We start from the raw sequence: 12990 nt of genomic DNA on the forward strand, positions 1-12990 counted from the left end.
TCAAAAGTTGAAAGTTAAATCTTGGTATTCTCAAAAGTGACAAAGATCAAGGGTTAGCTATTTCCTTTCATGTGGGCCCTTCATGCTAGAAACAACCTTAGAATATCCAGTCCAATACCCTCCTGTGAGAGATTTTTTTTTTTTTTTTAAATTGAGACACATAAAATTTAAGTGATTTTGCCCAAGCTCACACAGCTAGTTTGTGAAAGAGCAAAACTCTAGGTTTTCATTCTGGGCTTTTCCGACCATATCTCTGCCTAGCAATTTCTCTCCAGCCATTCCCTCGCAGCTCATGGGACTTTTGAGTTTAGAAGTCTCCAAAGCCTAAAACAATAGGTGCTTCCCTGACAGTTAAGATCCAGTGAGGTCAACTTGTGACCCAGGAGTCAAGTCCACAGCCAAGCTCAAGGGGACTCCAGAAGATGATGTGATCTGGCAAAACGACGTTAACCCCCAAGGTTCCTGTGGACCAGAAGGTCCCTGAGGCACCTTGAGACAGTCAAGATTTCTCCAGCCTCCCTGGCAATCTTTCAGAACCCAATCCCTGGAATCCTGCTCTCCCAAATAGTTCTGCAGACCAAAAGAGAACCCTCAGGTTGTCCTAGGGGCCTCCTCGCCCTTAAATCTGTCCTGGTTCTTCCAGGTTTGCAGGAAGAAGCTGCCCAAGCCCTCTACACCAGGTCCTGGGCACTCGCCTACAACTGCCCACAGTCCTCACTGGGATACGCAGTGTTATCCTTTGAGGGCAAATCACTCTCATAGCCGCAACTCCCCAACCTGGGGAGGGTGCACAGTCCCCTCAAACCAGTAAGCTGAAAACAGTGGCTACATGAGAACAGATCCCTGGGGTAAGGCTCGGGTTCTCGTATCAATGAAAACTCCCATTGCTACATTGGGTTTGGCCACCTCCAATCAGCATGAGCTGCAGCCCAAGCCCTCTCTCCTTGCAGGCCAGGCGGTGAGGACCGAAAGGGATCTATAAGCACCATTCACAGAGCTTATCTTCACAGGGCTGTGCCAGCTCACGGACTGGGGGTACTGGGTCAGCACAACCTACCGTGGTCCTTCACCAGGGCCTCCATCTCCTCTTGGATGCCCTTGTGCCACTCGGTAATGTCCACGTGCAGAGAGTAGTCACAGCAGGACTTGCTGTCGGCCCATTCCCTCCACTGGTCAAAGGCGGCCAGCAGGCTCGTCCCAGGCTCTGGTACGACATGGTCAACTAGAAAAGAACAGACATTTGTCGTCATCAACAGAAACCTCAAGGGCCACAGGCCAGCAGCTGTTTTCCCATTTCAACCCTGAACAAGGCTTCTTGGGTTCAAAGTCGAGATGGTGATCTCTACAACCAGCTTCTAAGAATCCACTTAAACCAGCTGACTACCCAATAGAGAAAAAGCAGAAACTTGGCATGGCATGGTTACTTCAGTGAAACCACGCATGAACTGCCCAGATCTGATTCCCCAGCTCAAAGTCCCTGAAAGCACACACCTCGGGCACATTTCTCGGACAATGAGTCATTATGGACAATGGCGGTGTCAAATGGCCAGCCAGAGCCCGCCAAATCCTTCTTTGTGTTGATAGCTACTTGTGAGACGCCCCCCCACCAGACAAGATGGCAAGGAACTTGAAGATACTGGACCCAAGCCAGGTAGACTGGGCCTTTTAAAAGGTCCCTGGCATATCCACTCTCTCATCACCACTCGTATTTCTGCAGCATAATACCACTTTGTAATTTAAGGGAGAGCTCTCATCTTAAGAGTTCAAAGTGTTTCAAAACTGGGGTTATTGTTATATTACTGAGCTCAGCTGATATGGAGACAGAGGACTCGAGTCAGGCTGACCTGAGTTTGTTTCCTGGCTTAAGTGCTCTTAGGTAAGCTACTTAATCTCCACTCCCCTGAGTTTCTGTGCTGGTTTAAAATAGGGACATTACCTACCACAATACATTTGTCATGAGGATTAAATGAGATAGCATCTCAACTTTAAGTCACTCCCCTATTTAAATCCGCCAATGGCTTCCCCTTGCTTTTCAGATAAAGATTAAAGTCCCCAACAAGGTCTACATGATCCTGCCCAACTTGGCCCGTGACCAACTACAGCATCAGCCTGGTCCATCTCCCCCCTCACACTCTGCTCTTCAACCACACAGGGCTGCATTTCACTTCCTACAATATCAGCCTGCTCCCTTCTGCCACAGGGCCTTTGCACATGCTGTCTCTCCTAGGTCTTGGAGAGCTCTCACCCAGTGACCAAACTGAAATGACCTGTCCCAGGTTAAATCAAACTTGGGCAACAAAGAAGATAAAACACAGGACTCTTGACACCTTAAGCAATGAATCATTCTCCTAAGTAAAATATTAGATTTTAGTCTACCCAAGTAAGCAGTTCTTAGCTAAGAAAATGCCAGCCCAAGCAATGCTAGTGAGCTCAGATTTCTGAAATGGATCAAATCTTGCAGATGCTGCTAAATTGTAATTAACTGAGCTTGGCTCCATATGTCTCAAAAATATGGACATCTAGGCTGACTTTTCTTTTGACAAAATTTACTTTTTATAAGTAGGAGTATATGCAATTAAATGGGTACATACATAGCTGGTACTGGTAATACAATGTTGTCTAATGAAAGCAATGAGGGTGTGTACTTCTGATATAAGTCTGTTCCATCTGTAAAACGCCTGCACAGAAACCCTGACAAAACAATTCCACTATCTCTTCTTAAATTGTGCCCCTTTCCTCCACTTCCACAAGAAAGAAAAGAAGAGAAAAAAGGAAAGGAAAGGAAAGGAAAGGAAAGGAAAGGAAAGGAAAGGAAAGGAAAGGAAAGGAAAGGAAAGGAAAGGAAAGGAGAGTTTGCAGTAATCACACTTTGGACAGAATCTCCCTAGTCACGTCCCACAGCCCTGGCTTCATCACTTGCCTTCCTCCAAGGCACTCTTCTGAGCAGTCAGAAGGATCTTAAACCTTTCATCAGATCCTGTCCTTCTCTGATTAAATCCTTCAATAGCTGTCCATCATTCTAGAATAAAATTCAAACTCCTCCCCTGGTCCTCCTGCAGATCCAGTCTTGGCCCATCTCTTCTTCGTACTCTGTCACCTGTCCCTGCTCACCACCATCAGGCCACCCCTGTGGTTTTACACCCTTTAACCTGCCAAACTCCTCCCCACATTCATGCCTTTGCACAAACAGTTCCTTATTCTTTACTCAGGCATCTCCTCTTCCTCCTTCTCATCGGACTAATTCTCACCATGCCAGGGTCACATCCCCATTTGCAGTCATTTCTGTGTCAGTTTCCCTAATTTACTATCTGACCCCTCGATTAGGATGTAAACTCCCTAAAAGCAGGGAGTAAGTACCTAGATACAGCAAGAGCTCAGTAAATGTTTTCAACAAATGAATGACTTCCCTTCTGGCTCACATTCCACCCAGCAAGATGGGGTCATGAAGGAGGTGTTCTCCTGGGAACACAACCAGATTTTCCTGCTCCATCCCATGAGCATGTAAAAACATCTGGTGCTACGCTCCTCAAACCTCAGGGTGTATAACAGTTATCTTGAGACCTTATTCAAACACAGGTACGTTGGCCATCACCCCCGGGGATTTCAGATTCTGCAGGTCTGGGCTAGGACTTGAGAATTTGCTTTTTTTTTTTTTAATAAGCTCCCTGGGAGCTAACGAGTCTGCCTTTGGACCACTGGAACATCACTGATTAAGTGCAAATCTTCCCATGTACTTCTCCTGCCACCTCCATTCACTCATGTTCATTTTACCAGGACGGACAGTATTACTTACAAAAAATATCAGGTTTCCTGGCTATAATACTGTGGCTTCCCTCCATATCCAGACAGCTCCTACAGTTATGAACCCTTCAAAACTCAGGACACAAACAAAGCTGAAGTCTTCAGGGAAATACACGTTTCCTCCAAGAGCTCACAACACTCAAGAACGTGTCCACGAAAAGCCTCCACATGTTTTCCCACAGTTCTCTTTTCATGGAAGGTCTCCTGGGAAGAGCTGTTCCAGGGAACAGGGCAGAATGTCATACTCACTTCCGGAGGGAGCTGAGATTCCCCACTGAGGACACAAGCCTGAAAACGACTTGCCCGGAACTCACAGGCCTTTTCTCGGGTGACTGTCCTAAGCTATCTGTCCCTGCAAAAGCTTGGCCTTTGCCTTGCAGCTCACTTCTCTCCACTTGTGTGAGACGGGAGACAAAGCTTGCCAACCCAGCCTTTCACTGTGCAGTGAAAAGAAGATGGACTTGGGGGGTCACCGGGTCCCAAGTTCTAATTCTGGTTCTTGCTGCAGCACTCTGTTGCTGTACGTAGTCTTCAGGACCTCTATTTCTTCATATATAAACCATGGGCATGACACGACCTACGTACGGTGCAGGGCTGCAAGGAGTTTAAGAAAGCGTGTGGGAAAGCTCCTGGCAAAATGGTGGCCACAAACTGGGTATTCAGCCCCTCACGAGGAGCAGGCAGAAACGCCACTGTGGTTTCTGTGGTAGGCCGGTGAATCTGTTCACAAGGGAGGGAGCCAAGAACACGCCCGAGGACAGTGGCCTGACTTTGGAGTTATACCCAGTGTCCAGAAGTGCTTTCACCTAGAAGACACCAGCTAGTTCCAAAGGACTATTACGACTTCTCTTAAAACTATCAAAGGATCCTAAATCTTTAACAACTTTATTGAGATATGATTCACAAACTATACAATCCACCCATTTAAACGGTACAATTCGATGGTTTTCCGTCTAGTCACAGAGTTGTGCAACCATCACCGCAACCTATTTGTAAAATATCACCCATAAAAGAAACCCCTGACCCACGAGCGGTCCCGCCCTGGGCCCTCCTGGCCCAGCTACTCCCAAACCTAAGCAATCATTAAAATGCTTTCTGTCTACATAGATTTGCCTGTTCTGCACATTTCATATAAATGGAGTCACACAGTATGTGGTCTTTTGTGTCTGGCTTCTTTCACTGAGCCTAACATTTTCAAGGTTCATCCATGTTGTGGCGTGGATCAGCACTTCATTCCTTTTTATTGCTTTCAGTGGTTTTTGGTATCCTATTTTTATGTTTATTGGACACTGGCAAAGTGTTAGACACAGAGAAAGCAGGCTGCTCCTCGAATATACAATGATAGGGCTCCTTTGGGGTTTGCAGTATTGAAAAGGCCCTCCTTTTGAAAAACTTTTCATTTCGAGGTGATTGTAGATTCCCCTTGCAGGCGTAAGTAACGAGACAGAGAGATCCTACAACCCACCACCCCGGGTCCCTCAGGGGTAATAACATCCTGCCTGACTTGAGCACATCACAACCAGGAAGTCAATATTGACAGAATCCAAGACCCCAAGTTTTTCAAAGGCCAGCGGTTGGTGCGTCTGATAGGCTCTCCAGGGGCCCTTTGTATTTAACACACTTAGAGATGCCAGCAAACTCCTCAGCACAGTCCCTGTTCTGGAACTGAAGCGGCTAAGCAGGAACCACGACCTGAAAGTCTGCTGGGAGGTACGCATGTGGAGACGGAGGAAGCGGGGGACAGCACTTCCCCTCGGTCCGCCATCACCACCTCTCTCTCCGAAGCCTCATATATAGTCTCATGCAGGGGCAGTTCTAGAAGTTCCTGTTAGTCAGTCCACACACAGCCCTCGCTCCCTGGGGTACTGACTGCATCACAATTGTCCATCTCCTGCCTCCCAGTCCAGAATCATCGCTGCTTCATTCTCTCGTTCTGCATTCAACTGTGTGTGCAGTGGGTGGCCTCTCTCCTTTTCATCTTGGATAAGTTAATGGGCTTGAATTAAAAGCAATCCATCAGGGAGATGACAACACAAACCACCACCACCGCGGGCTTATCTGTGGCGCTCGGGAGCTGGCATCTACTCAGCAAAAAGCCGGGTGACCTATTCAATTGGGAAGGGCTTTTGTTGGTGGAGAGATAAGAGCCTCTGGGAGCCCAGCCTGCCAGTTAGGATAAGATGGTTTTGTTCTGGAAAAAGGCAGAAAGGGAAGAGAAAGCACCTGTCCCAGGGAATATACGGGGTGCCCATGGGAGAGGTGGTGGAGGATAGACTGGGGTCCGACGCCTGAGGATCTGGACAGTTCTGCCATTTACTCATCATGCATGTGGCTTTGGATAAGATATTCAACCTCTCTGGACTTCAGATTGCTCATCTGTAAAATGGGGCTAATACTAGGACCTAGTCCATGGGGTTCCAGTGAGGTGTAAACGAGTTAACACGGGAACTACTTAGAAGAGTGCCTGCTACAGGGCCGTACTCCATAAAAACCAGCAGGAAGATAAAGTTACATCCTCTATAAGGAAAGCTACCCCACATAAACCCCTTTGTGAAGTTTTCAGATGCCTCCAAATCACATGCTGACAGGGCTAACTACTTGCCTTGCACAAACACAGAGGACCCTTGAATAACATGGGTTTGAACTGCACAGGTCCACTTATCTATGGATTTTTTTCAATAAATACAGTAAATGTATTTTCTCTTCCATATGATTTTTTTTATATTTAATTGAATTTTTTTTTCAATTACCTTTGACATTCGATATAATTTTATATTAGTTTCAGGTGTACAGCATAGTGGTTAGACATTTACATAATTGATGCAGTGATCCCCCGAATTAGTGTGGTACCCACCTGGCACTATACATAGTTGTTGCAACATTACTGACTACGTATATTCTCTATGTTGTACTTTACATCCCCAGACTCTTTTGTAACTACCAATTCGTATTTCTTGATCCCTTCACCTTTTTCAGGCAGCTCCCCAACCCCGCCTCTCCTCTGGCAACCATCAGTTTGTTCTCTGCATCTATGAGTCTGTTTCTGTTTTGTCTGTTCATTTATTTTTGTTCTTTAGATTCCACATATAAGTGAGATCATATGGTATGTCTTTTTCAATCTGACGTACTTCACTTAGCATTAAAACCCTCTAGGTCCACCCATTTTGTCTCATGTATGATTTTCTTAATACTTTCTTTTTCTAGCTTATTTTATTGTAAGAATAGAGTATATAACATACAGTATACAAAATGTTTTAATCAACTGTCAAAGTCATCGATAAGGCGTCTGGTCAACAACAGGCTATTAGTATGTAAAGTTTTTGGGGAGTCAAAACTTGTAAGTGGGGGGTGGCCAGATGGCTCAGTTGGTTAGAGCGCAAGCTCTTAACAACAAGGTTGCCAGTTCACTTCCCGCATGGGATGGTGCAACTAAAGATTGAAAACAGCAACTGGACTTGGAGCTGAGCTACACCCTCCACAACTAGATTGAAGGACAACGACTTGACTTGGAGCTGATGGGCCCTGGAAAAACACACTGTTCCCCAATATTCCCCAATTAAAAAAAAAAAGTTGTAAGTGGATTTTTGACGGTGGGGGTTGGGGGTAAGGGCTAGGGGGCAGGGGGGGAGGGGCCGGCAGCCCTAACCTGTATTGTTCAAGGGTCAACTGTATGCTGCTTCTCCCACAACACAAAGAAGCATTTTCCTAAGAGCTGCAACTATCTGTAACGTCTGTGCCTCATTTTCTCATCTATAAACCGGCGACGATCCCATACCTCACAGCATGTCTATGAATGTGCAACAAGATAGTGTTTGTAAACGAAAAACTGCTGGTCAAATCTGACCAATTGTCATTCACATTGTCTTCTGTATCTCCCAAAGCATCAAGCAGGAGGACTGGCATAGAGAAGTGCTCAATAATCGTGGGAGAGACCAAACATGGCACATGCCTCTAACAAGTAAGAACCTGGCCACCTCTGGTACTGCAGCACTGGACAGCCTCTTCCTGCAAGGGGCTCAGCCACAGCACTCCCCAACTGAACATGCCAAGCTAAGAACCCCTGGCCTCCGCCAAAGTCCTAGGACCGCACCGCAATCACGTCCATCCACCGTACAGACGCACCGTGGCTGCCTTGAAGCTCCCAGCCCCCCTAAATGCTGGCAAGGGGCGCCGCTGCCTTAGGTTAACACTTGTCAAAGAAAGAGTGGCTAACTTTAACGTAAGTAGAATTTATATACGTCGAAGATGGGAGTAATAGTGACTATATATTGAACACTTCCTACGTGTCTGGTACTATTCTGGGCATCGTCCATGGATTATCTTCTCTTATCTTTATACCAGCTTCCCAAGGTCGAAGCCAGTGCTGGCCCAAGTTTTCACTTGAAGAAGCTAAGGGACCATGAGATTGCTCACATTACTAAAAACGCACCCAGCAGAGGGCCTGGCTGACGGAAGGGGTGCACCATTCATACCACCTGTGCTTTGACCAAGTCAGGCCCTTGGTAGAACTGGATGGTGGTCAGTAATGTGCCCTTGGGCTGGTGCAACTAATGACGGGCAGAGGTGGAATGTGACTCCAGAGCCCCGACTCTTAACCACTCCTGCTCAAGAGAGAGCGGGGAGTGAGGGGTTGAGAAGTGAAACGCAGCCTGTCCCTTTCCTGTTTGTAACTACAACAAACAGTTCAATACTTCAATAAATAGAGGAAAACTGTAATTAGCCTAACAGTCACAAACATATTAAACATACTCCTAACTGCTTGAAACTTGAGCAATCCTCTTATTTCTCTTCCCCAAACTTTCTCTGATATAATGTCGCTTTTAAAACTGGATGAGTATCTTCATATGAACCAAGCTGAGCCGTAAGCGATTGTTCCATATCCAGCCGTCAGTGAGTGTTAAGCCAGAATCTGGCCAGAATAGGGGCTGAGGCAAAATTCAGTAAAAGGTATAAAACAAACAAACAACTTCTTACGTGATCTGATGATCAGCCAGCTTGGGAGAAAACAAAGAGGTAGAAGACAGAGACCATGCCCTTAACGTATTTAAAAATCTAGTTGGTGAAAAGAAAAATACATTAAAAGGTAACCTAGGAAATGATTCTGCTTGATCCTTGCGTTCCGCCCTCTTACAGCCCTGCCCTTCTCACCACGCTCTGGAACGAGCTGAATGCTGTTGACGCCCCAATTTCTCGCATCCCGTTCCCTCCTGGCACACACACTCCAGCCTTGGCTCCACCCTGCCTCCGAAGTGCTCTGGGCTCATCCCATCCCTGTCCATGCCCCCACCCACCTTCCATGGTCGTGGGGTGACCGCCCACAGAATCACTGCCTCTCCTGCCCACCCCCACCCCAGTTTCCAGACAGCACTGCGAGTCTGTCTCTGCCCCTAGGAATAATTTCCCCTGGCTCTCTTTCTCCTCCACATTTTCAATGCTGGTGTCCCCAGGAGCTCTGTCCTACTTCATTAGATTCCACTCACATTTCTGACATTGATTCACAAGGTCCTGAGCTGGGGACCTGAACAGGGGAACACTAAGTCCTTCTCCAGCTGGCCCGCGTGGGGTTCCTTATTTCTTACTCGTGTCTGTCCTTTCCTCTCTCATTCCTCCCCGCCACATCCTTCTTTCCTCCCTCCTGATCTCCTTCCTCCCTTCCTCCACATTCCTCTGATTCCCGTAGTCTTCTTCAGGACGTCTGGGGCTCAGCACTCACCAGCTGATGGATTTGGGGACCAGAGCCTTCTTCGGTCCCTGGCAAATCCCCATGATAAGCAGCTGGAAGCAGGTGGGACCCACAGGCTGCAGCATGTGTCAGGGTTGGCTCCTGCTGCACGAAAGAAGCTGCCCATCCAGAAGCTGGGAGTGGGAACCTGGGCGCCCACACTTGCAGCACACGCCCCTTAACCCATCAACTTTCCCTTCCCGCGGCCCCGGCCTGCTGTAATGAGGTTGCCCATCCCTTCCCGGATGCTAAAAGAAGACTCTGACGGTCCAGGTGTCAGAACCGCAGACCAAGGGCGGGAAAGGAGAGATGGGGAGAAGGGCAGAGAGAAGATCAGGAGGGAGGAAAGAAGGATGTGGCCGGGAGGAATGAGAGAGGAAAGGACAGACACGAGTAAGAAATAAGGAACCCACGTGGGCCAGCTGGAGAAGGACTTGGTGGTCCCTTGTTCAGATTCTAAACCCAGTGCTATTTCTGATTCTCAAGATGATCTTGGAAATGCATCTTCTACTTTTTATTCCATTTTCACAATTTAACACAGGCATAACCAGAACTCCCTCCTTTAGGGAAATACAGATACCCCTCCAGTAATATTTTTAAATGGGAATAGGACGGCTGAACCATGTTATAATTTCATACCACTGTTTCCATGTATTTGACAGCAACAATACCAACCTCACTAAAAAGTGGGTATGTAACTTTTTAGTGGTTCACAAAGGGCTACCATGTGGCTTATCTCATTTGATGCTCCAACTAGGTAGACATGGCAGGTTCACAATGCTTGCATCACAGATGAGGAAACAGGGCCACAAGACTCGTCTGCAGTCATGCAGACACTAACTGACAGAGCAGGACCCAAACCTACCTTGTTTCATAGCCTTTCCCAACTACCATCTTCTTGGTATTTATTTCCACTCACCTCCACTTTCCATACCTACACCCTTTTCTATCATCGAAAACATATGTAGGTTCACGTAAGTGGACAGCTAATGAACTAAACCCAGGGGACAGAGCGGGAAATAGCCAATAGGAGTCAGTGAAAGTTAATTTGAGGCACCAGATAAAGAGCTTGTCAAAATGTCAGCACCCCATAAAACCCTTTTCTTTGAGGTCTGGGGTAGCTTGCACATGGCCTCTTTGCATGCGAGATCAAAGGCCAGGCTAATGAAATCTGTGTGTGGCGATGAAGGGTCATTTATAATGTGTAAATGCTAAGAGTGACAAACCAAACGTGGAGCAGAAAGAAATCCTCTCCTTGACTCATCAAAAGCAGCCGTGGAGAGACTGGGAGAGCAGAGAGCCCATCTGTAGGCAGCATGGCGTCAGCCTTGCCAGCAAGGGGCCCACCAGAGTCAACCAGCGGGCATGGGAAGGAAGGGTCCAAAGCGACCCACATCGCCAGAACCGGCTTTCCTTGAAAATCAGCCTTCGTGGCAGGACTGGGTAGTTTGCACTCCACTCTCCTCAGAACGGCTATGTACCGGCCAAGGCACACTTGGCTGTGTGTGGGCCAAGGCAACAGTGCCTCAGGGAAGGCTTCATCAAACCTTCAAGGGTAGGAGCACTATTTAACCACCAGGAGGGCTTAAAGGACTTCAACTGTCTCTGCATAATGATGCTACCAAGTGCCAGAGTGTTACTTACTGATACAAGCAAGTCCGGCAAGACTCTACCTGAAGAGACGGTTAGCATCAGACCCAGGGACCCTAAGAACTCGCTCTATCTTTTTACTGATGAGGAATCTGAGTTCCAGGGAAGTTTGTTCAAGAGTTGTGAAAAGACACATCACGAGATGCGGCAATACGGGAATGAATTCTAGGTCTGAATGTGAAATCTGTACTGTCTCCTTTATTAATTTATTTATTTTATAATAGGAGAAAATATTACCTCTAATCCTGCCATCCTACCAATAACTATTAATCCTTTTCTATATCTTCCAGATCTGTCATGTGCATATATTTAATGTGGGGGTAATCACAGGGCACGCTCACTTTTAATTGTGGCTTTTTTCTTAATACCATGTGGTCTTAGACTTCATAATTCAATTTTTTTTTTATACAAGCACTGTTCTTGGGGACATCAATACTATGAGTTTCTTAACCATTACCCAATGTTGAACACACAGATTGCCTCCAATTTTCCTCTAGGCTAGATAATGTTCTTATGAACATCATCACACCAATAATTTCTCCCTATTTTAAATGGTTTTCTCTGAAAAGGGTCCTAGAGTTGGGATAATTGGATGAGCTATGGTTCTTCATAAAGATGACGACATTGCATTCCCAAAGTCTCACCACTTTACGCTACCACCAGCAACGCATCAGGATGTCACCCCCATTGCTTCTAGAATGTTCATTTATTTGCTTACTAGTAAGAGGGTTAAAAAAAAAAACAGAGCTCTTTCACAATACCAGGCCATCTTTGTTTCAGTCATATGGCAAACTTTCAAGACCCAAATAGGGGACTGAGTAATCCTTGAGAGATCAGATCAACAAGTTTCACAGAGAAGTGACTGACAATGTAGCAGAAATACGATTAAATGGCTACGTCCACATCTTTGTTCTAAGCACCTCCCAGTTTTGTCCACGTAAGCCTTATGATGAATCTCACCAAGGGCGCCTTGTTAGGTGGACAAGACGTAGGCAAGTGGGCCCCAGATAGACAGACAGGTGCTGTGCTTTGTCTCAGCTCCATGTATGTTCACAGAGGGACACTTACGAGGAAGTGCCATCCCTAAAGCAGAATGATGACATCATGGCCGCGGAGAAGGCAAGGAGAGCCAAAGGTGAAAACCCCAGCCAAACTCATTGGAATGCAAAGCTTCAAACTTCAGGTCCATGTAGAATTTCTCCAAGAAATGTTGAAATCATTGTCTAACTGTGGGAGAGGGTTCTGTTTCCTGTAATTAGAGTCGGAGTCTGAAAAGAAGCCAAGTTTATGGCATCCCTCATCCATGCACCAGTAGGAGAAGCAGTTTGCTTCCTGCTCGCGTTTCCATCCTGGGATTCCTCTAAGCATGCTGAAGTCCTGGGGAATGACTGCTCTCTTACTGAGACTTCACATCCCGTCCAGCTTGCTGGCTCTCAAATGCCCTGCTCAGAAAGCTGGGCCTCAACTCCACCATCCGAAAAGCTGACCTGAAATACGCTCTCATCCATGAAAGAAATGGTAGAGAACTGGAAAAAACAGTGCTGTGTGAGACTAGCCCCCAGTGCTGTCCGCACTGACTGTGCTGGAGAGAGGGCATGATGAGAAGACACAGGGAGTATACTGCGGAGGCTCAGAGCTCTGGGCTCCGACACTTGCTCACCTGTATGGGGTAGAATCTGGGCTCTGCCACTGACTAGTTCTAGGACCTCAGGCAAGTGACTTAACCCCCAGTGCTTCGGTTTCCCCATCGCAAACTAGGAATAGCAACAGTGCCTCCTTCATGGTAGAGGGGTTAAAAGCATGAACTCCGGAGTCAG

At 46.8% G+C, this 12990-nt stretch overlaps 1 protein-coding gene across 3 annotated transcripts in view; it reads right to left on the bottom strand.

The window, feature by feature from the left end:
* DPYSL2 (dihydropyrimidinase like 2) overlaps positions 1-12990 on the bottom strand; it is a 109038-nt gene that overhangs the window by 28551 nt on the left and 67497 nt on the right. For all 3 annotated transcript variants that reach the window (XM_033133635.1, XM_033133636.1, XM_033133637.1), the window contains exon 4: positions 1058-1222. In XM_033133635.1, coding sequence (XP_032989526.1) covers positions 1058-1222 — 165 coding nt within the window. The remainder of the gene's footprint in view (positions 1-1057; positions 1223-12990) is intronic.

Source organism: Rhinolophus ferrumequinum, chromosome 18 (genome assembly GCF_004115265.2).
Source record: "Rhinolophus ferrumequinum isolate MPI-CBG mRhiFer1 chromosome 18, mRhiFer1_v1.p, whole genome shotgun sequence".
Lineage (NCBI taxonomy): Eukaryota > Metazoa > Chordata > Mammalia > Chiroptera > Rhinolophidae > Rhinolophus > Rhinolophus ferrumequinum.